General features: G+C 35.9%; 1 protein-coding gene across 9 annotated transcripts in view; it reads right to left on the bottom strand.

Annotated features, from left to right (window-relative positions):
• The window catches only part of VRK2 (VRK serine/threonine kinase 2), a 103,926-nt gene that overhangs the window by 22,089 nt on the left and 63,376 nt on the right, over window positions 1–18,461 (bottom strand). For all 9 annotated transcript variants that reach the window (XM_023251682.2, XM_023251681.2, XM_023251685.2 and 6 more), the window contains 3 exons: window positions 15,440–15,572; window positions 5,323–5,443; window positions 2,971–3,029 (listed from right to left, as the gene is read on the bottom strand). In XM_023251682.2, the coding sequence (XP_023107450.1) occupies window positions 2,971–3,029; window positions 5,323–5,443; window positions 15,440–15,572 (313 nt within the window). The remainder of the gene's footprint in view (window positions 1–2,970; window positions 3,030–5,322; window positions 5,444–15,439; window positions 15,573–18,461) is intronic.

The following is an 18,461-nucleotide window of genomic DNA, read 5'->3' as shown; positions in this document are numbered from 1 at the left end:
CACCTCCATTCCAGTGGGGAACCGCGGACCCTGGGTTTATCTCCCTATGGGGAAGAATTCCAAAAGGAACAGTCACCATCCTGTTCCACTATGAAAGTCGGAGTGACCATTTTATACCATATTGTCCATAGCCATTTTCTAGGAATATAAGGCTACTGTGGCGAAAATGAGAACTCTTAGCTCCAGGTTTTTTTGGTTTTGTTTTTTGGGTTTTTCTTTTTTCTTTTCTCTTTTCTTTTCTTTTCTTTTCTTTTCTTTTCTTTTCTTTTCTTTTCTTTTCTTCCTTCCCTTTCTTTTGATACTTAGGCAATTATAATGCAACCTACTTTTTCCCCTAATGTCTAAGATATACCAAATTCTGTTCTCTAACATTTGATCAAACAGATCTCTATTAGCTGGCAAGTAGTTATAACTCATGTTTCCAGAAGCCCATTGGGGAGGTTTGATTGCTGAAGGGATGATTAAAAAGAAAATGAGATTAAATTACATTCACTGTTATTTTAATGTAAATATTCTGTTGTTCTTTGGCCCTTTCAAGATTGGTAAACCAGGTTTGGCATATATTATTATAATTCTATTAACCAAAATATCCCAAATGGAGGAGAGAGCTGAATAATCGGGGAGAAGTTTTCACAGGTCACCGTTAGAAGGCAATGGAAGATCCTGGCACTGCACCAATGGACAGCAGCTGTGCGGCAAAGCCTTCATGGGTCTGGGGCTTGGAAAAATGAGGCATCGGTGAGGTAGGAAAAGGAGAGAAAGAACCGCCCTCTTATAAATTCATTATTATCAACCTGAAGCTTAGACTATTGTGATGTATTACTGCTTTAAATGTGAGCCTTCCAAGATCTAGATTTATTATATTAAGTATACTTTTTAATTTACTAGCATATTTCTGGAGCTATAAAACAAAATGCTTTGGGTAGTATGAAATGGTGATATTCTTGAATCATCTGCTTTTAAGCTAATGAAATATTAAGTATCATTACTATCAAGAAATACAAACTTTTCAAACTATTATTATTACACTGAACTAGACATGCGTGTTTCAACCTCTGTGGTGGTTTTATTTCATAAGCTGCCTTAGTAATAAACCTTTTATAAATCGGATTAATTGTCATGCTTGCAATACCCACTCCTCAGCACGACCAACTAAGGGATCTTCAGTTAATAGTAAAGTTTCAAAGTTTTATGCTTTAGAAACAGAAATCTGCATTTTATAAAATAATAGAATGGTCTCAAATAAATGGTTTGTACTGAAAATGGGGGACCGGGCACTCCTGTCATTTCTCATTATCATCCAAATCTTCTGATCTCCAGTAATAGAAGTGTCCCGAGTATACACAGGTCCACAGGCATTTATCTTGTGGGACTCAGGGCATCTGGGCTTTCTTTTCCATTCCAGAACAGTTAGTTGCCTTTTGTGCAGGAGGGGCAGAAAAGGTAAAGGAGATACACAGTGAAAAAAAATTTTTTTGACATCTCCCATCTCTCTTTTTTGCTGTCTTATTGAGTAAAACATAAACGGTATAACTTGGTCAAAATGTCAATAAGCATATTAGCCAAGAAAGAATATTGGCATTTGAACCACATCACTCAGTGCAGTTACAGAAAGGAAAAGCCTTCAGTCCATCCCCTGACTCCCAGGAGAATACTCCCCCTATGGTGCCTCCATCAGAAGAGGGACCACAGAAAGTGGGAAGCAGGAGGCACAACACTGGGGCAGGCTTAGGACTTGGGGAATAGAGGTGGAAAAGCAGAACTGCTTTGTTCTTCTTTCGTTTCCCATGGAAATGAACATTTTCGTTTCTTGTCAAAGAAGGGCTATAAATATAAGTTTAAGATGATTTAACTCTACTTTTAAACTCGCAGATGGAAACTGATGCTATTTGACCTTATCTAGAGGGTCAGCGTACACATTTACTTTCATAAGTCAGCTAAAAGCTAACGTTGAGATTACCCAATATAGAGAGAGAACAAGGTTCTTTCTGCTTATCTGTCTCTGAGAAAAAGTGAGGCTGACAATAGAAGGGACTCTTTTCTCTAAGACAATCGAACTCATTTGCTAAATTGGTGAACTACGTGCCATGCATGCATATGCAAACGACAGGCACTTGGGTAATTCTGAATTGACTATTTTTACTGATAATACTGTCAATTTAAAGAATTCCAAAACAATCCATACTAACTCAAAAGAGAAAACCATTTAATGAAATGTACCTTCAAATCCTCAGGTTATATGCCTTTGCTAATCCAAAATTTTTTTGCAGGCTGTTCAGAGTGCAAACCCTGAAGGGTTCAGCGATGCAAGTGTTCAATGATTTGGTTATTTTATTTTATTTTTATTTTATTTTTTTAAGTTTATTTATTTTGAGAGAGAGAAAGCGAGAGAGTACAAGCGGAGGAGGGGCAGAGAGAAGGAGAGGCAGAATCCCAAGCAGGCTCTGCACCATCAGCACAGAGCCCCGTGTGGAGCTCGAACTCAGCAAGATCATGACCTGAGCCGAGATCCAATCAGATGCTTAACCAACTGTGCCACCTAGGCACCCCAATGATTTGGTTTTTTTTAATTAATGATTGAAGGTGCTCTTTCCTTAGATCAACTTTATCTTCTTTGAACAATATAAAGAGCAACAAAAACAGAACGTCAACTCTAAAAATACTAGATACAGTTGACTATTAAACCTGTATATGATACCCCCTCCCCTGCCAAAAAAAAAAAAAAAAAAATCAGTCAACAAAGCCTAGAACACTGCCTAAATATTTTCTTGTAGCATTCTTGTGTTCTGATGTCAAAGAAGATGTAAACATTCTCTTCCGTAGCAACTTATCTGTAACCCTGTGTAGGGTTTTCTCCGACCCATGTGGCAGTGGGAGAGTGTGGGTTAAGCAAAAGCTGTAAAACAAGAGTGACAAATGTGGTGACGTGTAAATCACACAGGAGAAGGTAGAAGTTATCATTTGACTTACAGCAACTGCTTCCGGAAGGAGCCCATTTAAGCACTGACTCAGGAAGCTCATCCAACAGACTAAAATGAAGTAGAGTAATACACAATGAATTTGTTTGTAATCCTGCGATTTGTTGTTTTGATTAGAAAACAAAATTCAAATTCTGTGTTGGTGGGTCACCCATATTGTGACTTTCAATATTTTTTTCACCCACCTGCTATGGATAAGAGGGTAAGTGGAGGTGGAGGGGATCCCTCCATTCTCACTGACCAATTTTATATCAATCACCTAGAAACTAAATGTAGATTTATACTATAAATGCTTGCATTCAAAGTTTGTAATACAAAAGTAGGGATATCCATCATGATTTTTTCTTAAAAACAAGAAAAAATACATAGGAAAATTCGATCTGGATTTTCAGGAGATTTTTCCTCAGGTACTTACCACTGGGGAGGGGCAAATTAATTATTTATGTGTACCGTTCCCCAGTGGGAGCAGTATATGCTATCCTATGATTCGAGAGGTTAACATTAAATAACCAAACAACAAAACAACAACCAAGAAAAGTCATTTTTCTCTTTCCAGTGTTTTAGACTGAACAAGTACAATTCTTTTAAGTTGCTTCATCCACCAATAATATAAACATGCAACTAAAATTACTGACATGAACGTCTGATTGACAAACTCAGGCCCAGGCAGAATTGCAACAATAAATTCACTGATCTAATATTACCCTATGTCAGGTAGATAAAAGGCATAGGGAGATAAAGTATTATGACTGTATACGCAAGCATGCCCTTACAAGGAAATTCAGAGTATGCCTTCTTAGCAATTGAATGAATTATGATTATATAATATCAGAAGTTTAAAAATGTCTGTAGCTTATCTTAATTATAAACTTCATTATGTATCAGCTTCACTGGCTTATAGATTTATATTAGTAATTAAATAAAAATGAAGATATTAATATACATAAGGATCCCCAAAATGGAAATAGAGGTTATGTTTATTAACATTATATTTTATTATTTTACATGATACACTATTTTTGTATTTGAATATACACACATAGGCATATTCTTTAGATATCCACAATGAATTCAACTACATATGTATATTCTTAAAAGATTACAACAAATCATATTCATAAGTTTTCTTAAAAGAAAAAATACACATAATCACTAAAATTAAAATGTGAGCCTTTTAAATATAGTACATTATTCAAATCAGATAAACTGAGGTTAAAAACTGGATATCCAGATTGCTTATACATGCCCATTTCTGTGCTTTGACTTGACCCATACATTGAAGAGTGTTGGTTAATATGGACACATTAATCACTGCAGTAAAAAACTGATTAGATAGTTCTAATATTGACTTATATGAATGTGTTCGTTTGGGGTAAGGGACTAGGATGGTCAAGATTCCAGGCAGAGAAATATTTCATATAATATATCCGTACTTACAAATGAAACCTGCATTACTTTGCATCTGCAGGCTATATCCTCTCTATCAGGCACTGACACCATGCTGAATTTGAAGACTGATTTCAAATCAGACTGATTTACCCCTTCTGTAAACTTCTGTTGGGACTCACCCTACTTAAAACATAGCTGCCTTTTCCAATCACAATATTACACGTGTGGATAACTACTGTTGAGCATATCCTAGTATATAATGAAAAACTGGCTATTCTGTGCAGCATGCAATTGCTTTCTGTTAAGCCTTATCAGTGAGAAATTAGTAAAATAGTAACATACTCTGTTCTCAGTCTGACCTAGTTCTCTGCTAACAGATTCTAGATGAGAAGAATTGAATGAGGAATATTAAAAGTGTTTATGTGGTTGCAAGATTATCTTTTATATAAATACCTTATATAAAAGTTTTGTTTGTTTCTTCCTTAAGAAACAAAACTTCCCTCCAAGATACAGAATTAAGAAAGAGGTATATTGCTCTCACTTGAAAAATACAAGCCCAATTTGTCCCACTTCTCGTTGTTGCTTCGCCCAGTTAATATCAGCCCCACCGAACTCAGACTGCCTCCTTATACATGTACAATGCTAATTTGAAAATACTCTTCCTTGAAAAGACTACCACCTAGAATCTAAGCTTTGGAAAACACCATGTAAAAGAACAAACACTTCACTTTATGTTTTGCATGACAACTCACATACATGCGATTTCATAGGTGTCTTCTTAATTGATTTTATGTCTGTAAGGTGTTTGGGTTTTCAAAAAATAGTTTTCAAATTTCAGAAATTTGCCTTGGTTCTCAGACTAGGAGAATGGCAATCTTCTCTGGGATATTTACTCCCTTTAATGTATCCCTTCAGACCTGCCGCTGTACGTGATGGAATACTTGAAAATGTGTACTTTGTTTTAGCAGTCTGAACAGCCACAGGGTCCCGCAGGCTCCGCTCCCAGGGCAGTCTCCCACATAACCACCGCAGCAGGCAGTAGCCGAGGGTTTCGAGGTCACTTCGTCTGGACAGGGCTAGAGGAGGAAGCATTGAGAAAGAAACATGAGGGACAAGCAAGTTTTGAGACAGAGAGAAACTGTCGAATGAACTACCACTGATGAAATACGAAAAAGCCAAATGGGCAAATGTGTTTTGTTTGTTCAGCTGGACTAAAACTTAAACGCCCAGGCTTTTGGCCCCAGTCCACAGACAGGCAGTGACTTGTTGCTGTTGAAAGTAAGGGTCAGTTTCCTCACCTCCTCCAACTTCATCCTTCCTTAGTCTGGCCTGTCACATGAACTTGATCTCCATGGCCTCTGACATGATCCAGACAACCCATAACCTGGCACCAACACTTTCTCAAAGAGCCAAGCAGTAAAACAAAGAAATAAATGTCTGCAGCTAAATTGCTAACATATGTTCCAGGAAGTCCATGGGGTCTGCGTTGGTCATGCAGAGACCCTTTGAGTGCAGACTAAACACTGATGGCCTTTCCTGTTCCACTCACACTGGGAGCATTTGATGTTGGAAGAATATGACAAAACTGCCATCTAGTGTGCAGTATTAAAAAACAGGTCTGTCGTAAGATTTTTCAATTAAATGAAAGTACAGGGTAAAAAATGCCTCCTGCTTTTAGGTATCCGGTTCTAAAATTTTACAAATATTTTTAGATATATAAGCAGTGCCAAGCTAAAATTCTGGCCAAATATCCTGAACAGAAATATAAAGGTGAGGCAATGGTGTGCATGGGGTAGAGGCAGAGGTGGTTGGATACAGATTTTTGAAGTCAAACAGAGGCTTTCAGAATTTACAATAAGATGGCTTTTCATCAAAAAATACAGAACATTTCAGGCCACTGTAAGTATCATTTATATCAAACTATTAAATGCTGTAGACTGATTTTATCATAATTTTATATATTTTTTAAAATACCTATTTCAAAAGATGGACAATGAAATCTAATATAAGTAAAAAAATATATAACAAATACTACTGAAATAATGATTAACACATTAATGAGATCCCACAAAGTGATCTCATTTTTTTTTATAACCATTTCAAATTGTCATAAAACAATGGGCTGGTATTTACATTTCTGCCATTACTTGAATGTTCATCTGTGTAGGGAAATAAAATCTCCTAAGTGCAGTATGTGGCTGTTAAACCTGCTGTAAACAGGTATCCTATTTTATTATCTTTCATTAAATAAACTCTGAAAAGTCACTCAGGAAACTTAGTTTTTAATTTAAAAAGTCACCTACTAAGAAGAATGCTGCTAGCACATCATAACTACTTTTGGTTAGCATACACAAGTTATAATAAAAGCAGAAGACAAGATTAACTCTTACACATACTCGATCTTAACTGCTATTAGAGTATTGGATTATTAAAGGCCCTCCAATTGAGCAGAATGCTACAGTCCCATGGGTACTGTTTACTTTCTTCACAAGCTTCAATAATGTCCTAATGCAAGACTTGGCTCTCCTATTCAAAGAAAAACACAATCTCTACCACGCTGGTTGGTACTGATTTCTTCAGTAATAAATCTCCCACTAATAATGGAATGGCTCCATTTATACAGATGTGTTCACAAGTCCCTTTTCCATTATGGCAATTCCCGATTACCACCACTTTAAATTCACATCCTCTAATTTTCAAAAAATAATTTTCAAAGAAAATATATATTCTGGCACCTGTTTGGACAACATAGGCTACACACAAAAGGCCCCTGGAGGAAAAATGATTAGAATTAAAATGGAATGAACCTTCCCATCACTTTCCCACCCTTCAACTGAGGGATGAATTGATATGAAGTTGTAAGTAATGACAAATCATTTAGATTTCTGAAGTCAATTTTTCATAAACTGGTCTTCCATTGAAATAGCCCTGTGAGAGTTAACTTTTACTTCACTATTATAATTAAAATACATGATCAAATTTTTCAACCTTTATTTTGTTTTATTGCACATATGCATTGATAATTTTAGTTAGGTAAATGTTTTACTACTATTTCCACTAAAATACATGTAATGTTAAAAAAAAGTCCTATAGTCACTCTTTCGCACCATTAAAAAGATAACTCTCCCTGAAATTCCCTCCCAGAGAAACAAATTACAAAGTTCTATGTGTTTTAATGAAGTTCACCTCTAAGACCTAATGATTAGGTCTTCTTCCATCTACTATACAGAAAAAGCATGTTAAATTAATTAAAAATAAATATTCTAGATGACAATATTAGCATATGTGTGGGTATAATTAACAGAATGATCATATAGCTTTAATTGACGTTAAAATGCATCATCAAAATAGAGATGATATTACAAAAGTATAATAATTCTAGATAACAATAATAATATTAATAATCCAATCCAATCCCAGGAAATGGAGTTTTGTATATGTACCATACAATATAATTGGATAGTTGGATAGTCTATTTCCTGTTTATCTGGAAAAAATTAAAATGCATAAAATAAAAAAATAAGAATTTATTATATCTAAAAATAAATATTAATATCTAACTATAAAAATATTTTTATAATTTGAAAGTTAAAATATATTATGAACTATTTTGTTTCTGTAGAATTTGTATCTCTGTATAATTTATTATAATAAAGTTCCTCAGTTGAATTTGATAATTAATGTAATCATTAACAGTATATTTTCACATAGATTTCCTAAAATATCAAACTTTTACTTATTCTGAGCTACTGCTCAGAAATGTGGCAAGATTCAGTTATTAATGTTTTTCTTCTATACTCTCTTAGTTTTATTTTATAATTTTTTAAAACATTTATTTGTTTTTGAAAGAGAGAGAGAGTGGGAGGGAGAGAGACGGAGAGAGGGTGTGAGTGGGGTAGGGGCAGAAAGAGGGAGACAGAGGGTCCGAAGCAGGGGCCACACTGTGAGTGCAAAAGCCCCATGTGGACCTTGAACTCATGACCAACAGTGAGAGCACGACCTGAGCAAAATCAAGAGTCACTTGATCAAATCAAGGCTGCCCAACCAACTGAGCCACCCAGGGGCCCCTCTCTTATTAGTTTTAAAATAAAATTTAGAATCTAGTTTTTATTTAGCTTATTACTATGGAGCAATGCAAATGACTCTTTATTGAAAGCCTGTTGTATTCTCAATTGTTTAACATTTCTAAATTATGAAGTACCGCCAAGAGTAACAGCAATTTAAAAAAAGCACAACAGGGCGCCTGGGTGGCGCAGTCGGTTAAGCGTCCGACTTCAGCCAGGTCACGATCTCGCGGTCCGGGAGTTCGAGCCCCGCGTCGGGCTCTGGGCTGATGGCTCAGAGCCTGAAGCCTGTTTCCGATTCTGTGTCTCCCTCTCTCTCTCTGCCCCTCCCCCGTTCATGCTCTGTCTCTCTCTGTCCCAAAAATAAATAAACGTTGAAAAAAAAAATTAGAAAAAAAAAAAAAAGCACAGGTGTGGCTTGAATGCCATTTCATGAAAAAGCAGATTCCAGAAAGAGTGGACACTAGAATGCATAATGAAAATAAAAATAGTTAATATGATTTATGGATCTGCTAATGTGCCAGCCTGGGAGGGGTAGAGATAGAGAGAGACAGAGAATCCCAAGCAGGCTCCGTGGTATCCAGGCAGAGCCTGAGACGGGGCTTGATCTCAAGAACCTCGAGATCATGACCTCAGCAGAAAACCAAGAATCTCGACGTTCTTGAGATCAAGCCCCGTCTCGGCATCTGCGTGAACACTATGGAGCCTGCCTGGGATACTCTCTCTCTCTCTCTCTCTGTCTCATGCTCCTGCGCTCCCATGCTTCACCCCTCTGTCTCACACAATAAATAAACTTTTTTTTTTTAAAGAAAATAGATGCTCAGAGAGGTTAAATAACTTTTCTTGTATCACAAAGCAAAAATTGAGAGAGCTCTGCATTGAAATCCAAATCTTTCCGAACCCAAAACCCACACTCAATCTAACAATTACATTACATCTATCATTTAACACCATTCAGACCATATTACCTTAACTACTTCTATAGCTGGGGGATTATTTGAAGCAGGCATTTTTTTTTTAATTTTTTTCCACGTTTTTATTTATTTTTTGGACAGAGAGAGACAGAGCATGAATGGGGGAGGGGCAGAGAGAGAGGGAGACACAGAATCGGAAACAGGCTCCAGGCTCTGAGCCATCAGCCCAGAGCCTGACGCGGGGCTCGAACTCACGGACCGCAAGATCGTGACCTGGCTGAAGCCGGACGCTTAACCGACTGCGCCACCCAGGCGCCCCGAAGCAGGCATTTTAACTTAAAATACCAAAGGACATATTGAGGCAAAGACAGCTGTTTGTCAAGGAATAAACAAACAGCAGGTTCTGAGGTCTAAGCTGCCACACTAAAAAAAGTTTCCATGCAACTATCCCTTCGTGAAACAATTCCTTTCAAACTACTTCATTCTGATGAAGAAGGGTGTCTAGTTAAAACATTACTTTCTAAAAGTGTTTCGATGGTCCTGGTCCTCCGAGCTGGTATGAGAATGAGAGAAGTTCACTTAGAGAACTGGCCCTTATTCTAAAGACAAACTGGAGTAAAATTATCTAGGGTCAACTCACCAAACAGGATGAAACAGGAACTGAGGGCAAAAGAAAGTTTAAGTGTTCATCCCAAAATATATCGATTATTTGATGAAAGTATTTTCTGTTTAGTTTTATTTTTTATACAGAGTAACATGAAGTATGAAGTATGAAGAAAAACAAGATTTGGTAGGAAATAATAAAGTGAACTTGAAAACTTCTGCCTTAAGCAGACAGGGTTTAAATGCCCAAAACACTAGTTTCTATGCTCAGAGATGACATAAGAAAGGAGAAAATATCTGAATGAGATGTTCACCAGATGTATCAAATGGTGCCTATCTGCAGAACAAATTTAGAGTTTTCTTTTTTTCCCCCAGCTAGTTGCCTATGTTATTATATTTTGTCAATTTAGATGCATAAAGAGCTAAAAAATTTTATGGTGGCCACAATTTATTTTAATTTATTTTAATTTCAAAAAAGGGTATTAGGAAAGCAGAATGCAATGTGTCACATTTCAAATAAAATATTCAGCTCAGGTCTCTCTTATTTTTCATTATCTTTAAAAAAGTTTTTAATGAAGGGGCGTATGGGCGGCTCAGTTGGTTAGCGCCTGACTTCGGCTCAGGTCGTGACCTTGTGGTTCCTGAGTTCCAGCGCCTCGTATCTGGCTCTCTGCTGTCAGCTCAGAGCCTGGAGCCTGATTGGGATTCTGTGTCTTCCTCTCTCTCTGCCCCTCCCCCATTCGCGCTCGGTCTCTCTCTCTCTCTCTCTCTCTCTCTCTCTCTCTCTCTCTCTCCCTCTTTCCCTCCCTCCAAAAAATAAAACCATCAAAAAAAAATATTTTTTTAAAGTTGTCCATGAAACACTACTCTGTGAGGCATAGGAAACGTTATTCAACAGAGCAAAACTTTTTTACTTTTATTTTTATTTTTATTTTTTATTTTTATTTTACCCATCCCACCACCCACCTCCCCTCTGGTAACATTCATCAGTATGTTTGTTCTCTGTAGTTAAGAGTTGTTTTCTTGGTTTGCTTCCCTTTCTGTTTCTTCCCCCCTCTTCTTTATTTGTTTGTTTTGTTTCTTAAATTCCTCAAAGGTATCTTACATTTGGCCAATGTTTACTATTAACCCCCAAAAAATAGATTAAGACCTATGTTAAGACATTAAAAGTCATGTCTAAATGTTAAAATTGGGGTATGCCATGTAGAAGGAATAGTGTCTTATTTTTTATTTATATATCAACCAAATACTATTTATAGCAGTTACATTTACCTACAAATCGAAATCAATGGTATGTTTTTCTGACTACTCACAGGATCCAAGCTTGATGGTTTACCTTAATATCATAATTGAAAAATTATGATAATAATTGAATCATTGTTTAAGGAGATAAATATTGTATAAACCGTATCATTTCCTCAAGTTTGGTAACATGAAAATACACTCTCAGTTTACTTCACATACATTTTGTAAGCTGGAGTGCTAGATTAGGGTGAAAGGAAACTGTGCAAGAAATAACACAAGACTTGGATTTCATACACCGTAGCAACTGGCAAAAATAAAAAAAGCCTGTATCTCTTTCCTTGATACTGAATATATTACACAAACAAATGGACATTTAAAATGCAATTTAGATATCATATTTTATGGTCACCAATGATGTCAAATTAAAACAGGTATTATACACTCAATGTAGAGGTCTGAAGTATTTAAAAAAACTCAATATGTTAAATGCAGTATATCTCTGGAGAAATTAGGTATTGACTGCATGCCTCAGTGAGTAGAAAAATCTACAAAAATCCATAGCACACATTGATCCAAATATTGCTTTTTAACATTACTAAGAATGTAAGAAATTTTAAAACACTATATTTGACACAGATATAATTCTCTTTAATTATCAGGCAACAAGCCCAAAATATGTCAATGTTTATACATGTTAGTGTTTATGAAGAATAAAAAATTAATAATAGAAGAGACAGATAAACCCAATGTATATTACTCTAATTTTACACTAAATGAAGCATTTCAGCCACTCAGAAAATACCTTTAGGCCATATAAGAGAACCGAGTTTAGAAGAGTAACTCCAATTTTTAAAAAGCATACGGATATACAGAGATGTAGGAGAGTCCCGGAAATGCTCATCCATCTATCCATCCATCCCTGTATCCTCTATTCATAGCTTTTGGTTTGTAATAATACAAGCTGCCTTTCTTTTTACATAAAGTTGAACTAGAAAATGCTTAGGCGAAACTGCTGATTGGCACCTTATACAAACGCTTGCATTAGAAAAACCCAACTAATCCACAGAAAAATGAGAGTTAGCTCTGGTTTCCAAGTATCCACTAGAAAAAGTAGGTGAGACCAGATAGTCTGATCACGTTAACAGACTCTGTTAAGTGGCTAATTCAGAAGCCAGTTTTACACGGAAGCGTGTATATTTCCCTGGGCCTGACCAGACACAGATACACCTGACATACAGCAAATGCTTTGACAACCAGAGGTTCTACTTCCTAGAGATAACTTGTTTTGCTCTTTATGTTTTCCTTTGCATTATCTTTCTCAGTATTTATTTGATCTCACGGCTGGACTGGTAGAGAAAAGATTTTTTTCTGAGATTAAACTACATAGTGACTGTACTGAAAAGTAAACACATGAATATTTATGAATCTGACCTTTTGCATTTACCTACAGGATTTATGGCCCTGTTTATTCTGGTTTCTACGTATGACTAAATGATCATTTCATTCCTAATAAAATCCTAAAGTAAAATGTTTTATTTTGGAAAATTAAATGCAAAACACTAGGAATGAATAGCTTTCAAACATTTGAGGATATCAAACCCTTCACTTCTTATACCAGACTAAAACTGCACACTAAAACTTCAGCAAAAATGCATACTTACATGTATCTATGTATATATATGGGTACACGTGCATGTATGTATGTATATATGTGTATATAGTGGACAACACAGATTTGAATTGTACGGGTCTACTTAAATGCAGATTTTTTTACAGTATAGCACTGTAAATACATTTTCTCTTCCTTACAATTTTCTTAGTAACGTTTTCTTTCTCTAGCTTACTTTATTGTAAGAATGCAGTATGCAATACATATAACATAAAAAACATGTTAATCAACTATATTATCCAGTAAGGCTTCTGGTTATTCAGTAGGCTATTAGTGGTTAAGTTATGGGGGGTCAAAATTTATGTGTGGATTTTTGACCGCATGGGGCACTGGCACCCCTAATCCTCATGTTGTTTAAGGGTTAACTGTATCTATATGTCTACCTGTGCAGATATAGATATTCCTAGAAGTTTAGTGTAAATTCTATTTTAAATGCATTAAGGGAATCTATTTTTTATATGAATCTGGTGAAACCCATGATAAAAATGAATTATTCACCCTAGCATCTAACTTTTTAGCAAATACCAAAAACATGTCGTATAGGCACTTCTCTGACTATCCTCCTTCTCATTTCAGTCTTCTCCCCAGAGACATAGCATGCGGAAATCTGCCCGATTCATCAACACGTTTTATTATTTAGGGACGAAAAACTTAAATGGACTACAGAATAAAAAAAAGTTATTTGAGTCATTCATGAAGATGGCACAATGAAAACACTGCCCTAAACTAGGGGATGACTGTTGAGGACGTTCAGAATTACCACAGTCCAAACACTAACCAACCCAACATGTAACAACTCTACTTCCCCTTCTGCAATCACGATGGTTTCTTAGTGATTTTGATAGCCGAAATCAGGCAGGATCAGTATTAGAGCAGTCAGTTTTAGAAGTAAGTGACCCAACCATAAGTTAATATCATTAACATCACTAGACCAACGCTTAAGAATCTGTATGATGAATTTCCAGTTACACCACTATGAAAAAAGTACCTCCAGGTTTCTGCAAATTCTTTCATACCAATACATCTGGCAAAAGTAAGGAACAAAATTCATTCAGAGTGCAAGAACTTTAAATTGAAAAAAATATATATCAATAAGCATTTGACTCTTACATTTCTTAATTTAATTAAAGCCATGTCCCATTTACGTCTTTAAATGCTCATTGATTCATTAACAATGTAAACGGTGAAAAATTATACAATATTACTGTTTCCGAGTGATCACTACTTTTCTAACTATCCTATTATTGGGGAAAAAATGTAGTGATTTCTGTTACTCTGATCAGGAATATAGAAACGCTAATTTCCATTTTAGAAAATTTAACCTATGATGCTTCTCGGAAAGAAGGTATACAACTGACACACTTGTTTCACTTTTTTCATTGGCCTACCTCACACTAGTGTGGGTTTTAACTGCTCTGGAAAATGATCAAGACCTTCTACATTACATGGTCAATGGTCCTTTTAATAGAAAAGGCAATAATATACAGTTGTTTGCACCAACTAAAACTCGTCAGAAAGTATCAGTTTAGGGTAACAGTTCAACAGCCATTAACAAGTGCAAATGTCTAATTGCCTCTGAGTGAAATGTGGTCCTTTCAAAGCTGCTTGTAAATTATTTGTATGGTTTAGCATATTTTAAAATACTTTTATAAATAAAGTTTACAAAGAATATAATTTTGAAAGCCAAACTTTTTCAATATTCACCATTTTTTTTTTACTAGCATAACATTAGAATTGACTTTTTGTCTTGCTGACAGAGCAACTAAGAAAGTACAGTTGCATTGACCATATTGATTGTGAACAAAGCAACCATCGGTGGGACTCTGCACCATATATTTTCAATATTGACCTCCTACTTCCTTTTCCATGGCTCTCTGGGTCGGCTATTGGATTTGGACTGCAGTGTAATAAACAGCTAAGGTTTAATTAATGGTAAATGAATACAAGACATAGGTTATGACTTTAACTAATTAGGGAATTGTTGAATTAAGTCTGCCTTGGAATGCAAGGCAGTACAATCAATATCCAATAAAAGGACTATGTATGTAATTTACCTGCAAATGTGTTTCCAATACCATCAAAGTGAGTTTAAATAAGTAAGATATATGAAAGGCGACTAGGAGAGATTTCCACAAGTTAACACTTTATAGTTTCAGAAAAGATTTCCTTATTGTGGAAAGATGATATCTTCTAAAGCTCTGATAAGGGCATGGTGAAAAACAAGAATAATTCTTCCCATGTGCACCTTTACCAAATCTGTGATATTAATGACAGCATACAGATTCAGTTGCCGACCTACAAGTTTAACCCATACAAACTAATAATTTCCTGCCCCAAATCCATCAAGTTTTGCTTACTTGACACTCTGTTGTGCCCTTCTCGCTTGTCACGATCTCTACCTCCTCCCCTTGTTAGAAGAAATACTCACTGGCATACGGAATTCACTACTTTTGATAAAAATCTTGTCAGTGTTCTCACTCTTCAAACTGACTATGCAAAGGTCATTTCATAGGCCTTATTACTCTTTAATCATTCTCCTGAAATAAAATTAAGAAAAAGAGAAAAAAAGAAACCTACCTACTCCCTTGTGGGCATCCACGCTGGTAAACTCTATTGTCCCATTATGGCCTTTTCTAGGATTTTCTTGATACTGTTTGTGGTTCCCATTGGGACAATATCTGTAGCAAAGTCCATAATCTGCAAGATAAACCTGGAAGACATGAACAGAGAAATGAATAATGCTTTTGTCCTCTGAAAATATAACCTTTATAATTAAGTCTTAAGAAACTGATAGGTTAAGAACAGCCTCAGATCTACATTTTATTAAACCAAATGGTGCCTGAGGATAAAATATATACAACCGGGGGCCATAACAACTAACTTTCCAGCTTAAATCCTTACTTCATCATAGACATATCTTGTTTCTGAGTTGACTTAAATTTTAGTCCTTTTTATTTTACTCCTAAATTCCCTTCCCTCCAGGTGAGCATCTAGATATCATAAACTACAATTTTTTTAAATCTGTATTCATACAGCTTGTGGGATCTGCCTTTTCTTACAACCCCTCCCTGAATCATAAAAGTGGTTCAAGCAGGGAGAGGAGAGGAGAGCTAACAATCTAAAAATATAAACCTAATGTTATCGGAATCTCCATTACCAGGAAGTATGGAAACAGTGAACAGACTATAAGAGGTAATGACTCTTAAAGAAAAAAAAACAAACAAACAACAAACCCACCATGTTGTCTGTATTTAAGAAGGGAACATCAATGCAGTACTTTTGGCCTTTCAGACCGATCCATATCATCACTGTTATCTTTGTAAGTCAGTCAGAATTGCAAGTAAGTTCTCCAAACAGAATATAGATTGTTAAAAGTCAGATGGCAATTCAAGTGAATTTTTCTCAGATTACTTTTGGAGAGAGAAAGAAGGGGGAGAAGTAGTTTTCCAGATATAACATGCACTGAATAGGAAACTGAAATGACTAGACATTTATCCTGATATGTAGTCAGAATATAGGAGTTCCCAACTATGTCACCATGCTCCCCCCACAAAAAGAAGGTAGTTTAAAAAAATTTTTTTAAGTTTTTATTTTGTTTTATTTTGTTTTGAGAGAGAGTGTGTGTGTGTGTGACCTGGGAATGGCAGAGAGAGAGGAAGAGAGAGAATCCCAACCAGGCTCCATGCTGTCTGTACAGAGCCTGACACGGGGCTTGAACCCACAAACCATGAAATCATGACCTGAGCCAAAATCAAGAGTCCAACACTCAACCAACTGAGCCACCTCGGTGCCCAAAAGCAGTTTAAAAGTTTTAAATGTACTGTTTCACATGTATTTCTTTAAAATTTAGGGACTGAGGCAACATTTCATGATAGAGCTTTAAGACAACAGAGTACTGCAATACAACTTGCATTTTTAAAATATAATACCCATTAAAAGAAAATTTAGTATTAAATTTTAGTCTAAGTCTTTGGTTTTATGATAGCCTAAGAAGGAGATAATTTGACCTTAAAAATATAAGCAGCACAGAGTTTTCTTCATTTGTTGGAGAATATAGCTTGCTAGAGTGTCTGAAAACATGATATTTCAGTTTTGTCTCTCTCGCCCACAGACACCATTTCTCACCATGGCCTCAGAAGTAACCCTATCCCTCTGCCCTAAATAACTAGACTCCAGGATTAGATATATAACTGCTTTCACTATTTATGATGCACTCATTTTAGTTCAAGAACTAAACAGACTTCACTTTGCAAAGTAGATACCCTGAAAATATACATACTGGTAATTCAGCTAAAGGAAACCTTTTAAATACACTAGAGTAATTTACTATGTGTGCATATATAAAATATATTATATTATATATAATATATATGTATATATTATATATATACACACTATACTATATATATACTATGCTATATATATAGTATATATATATATATATATATATATATATATATACTATATATATATAAAAGACATATCAAGAGGCTTTTCATATAGTCATTAGTCAAAAAAAAAACAAAACATCAGACCTAAAATTCATTGTGCCTAATATGTACCAGGCAGCATGCTAAGAGCTTTATATTCATTGACCCATGCCATCCTCACAGAAATCCTATAGGTAGGTACCATTATCTCCATTTTTTTTTCAAATAAAAACTGAAGCCTGGTGAGATTATGTGATTTGTGTAGTAAAATGGAGTCAGAGTCTGACCCCAGAGTTTTCACTCTCAATCACTGTCAAAGGGAAGTTGTACTGATCAAGTCAAACAGACAAAGAAGGCTACTGAATAAGGGAGAGAGACTGCAGCAGTTGGGTAGGGCTTGAATTCAACTCCACTGAAACAAAACGTGGGCAAGTTTTTAAGTCCTGAGGGTGAGGTAGTGAAATAACTGGAGGAGGTTAAGAGAGAAGGCTGGTCAGCGTGAGTAGGTTGTCCGTTTGTTAACTGGTGTGTAGGCTCCGCCCCTTCATCAGAGACAAGGGGATAAGGGCACAATCCTTCTTAATGACTACATTTTAAAGGGATGGCTCCCAGGTCCTTGAGAAAGACATTCCCTGGTTGCAACACTGGCAAGAGGCTGGGAGGAGATTTATATCTCAAAGATGCAGAGAAAGAACTTACAATTTTAAGTGTTCTTAGGTAAATGCTTTAAGAAGAGGGAGGACAGGGGCCTATAATCCAGAAGAAAATGGTCTAAAATTTAGTCAAGCTGAGGGGGAACACTAAGGCCTTCTCGATCATCACTGAGCTATGGGTCTCAAGACTGTGTTGGCTTACTCAAAGTCTAAAGGGCAGTGTGGGGTCTACGTTTAATATAAAGACAGGAAGCGAACAATATAGTAAAGAAAACATATGCTAACCATTTGGTTCAGAATACAGTAATTCTTTAGATAATGCTGCAGTGAACATGACAGTAAAGGTAAGTCTCGGAGACAATGATTTCATTTCCTTTGGATACATACCCAGAAGTGGATTGCTAGATGATATGGTAGTTCTATTTTTAATTTCTTGAGGAATCTCTGTACTATTTTCCACAGTGGCTGTGGTAGTTTACATTCCCACCAACAGTGCACAAGTGTTCCCTTTTTTCC

Source organism: Felis catus, chromosome A3 (genome assembly GCF_018350175.1).
Source record: "Felis catus isolate Fca126 chromosome A3, F.catus_Fca126_mat1.0, whole genome shotgun sequence".
In the NCBI taxonomy this organism is placed as follows: Eukaryota; Metazoa; Chordata; class Mammalia; order Carnivora; family Felidae; genus Felis; species Felis catus.
This window is presented reverse-complemented; position numbering and strand designations above follow the sequence as displayed.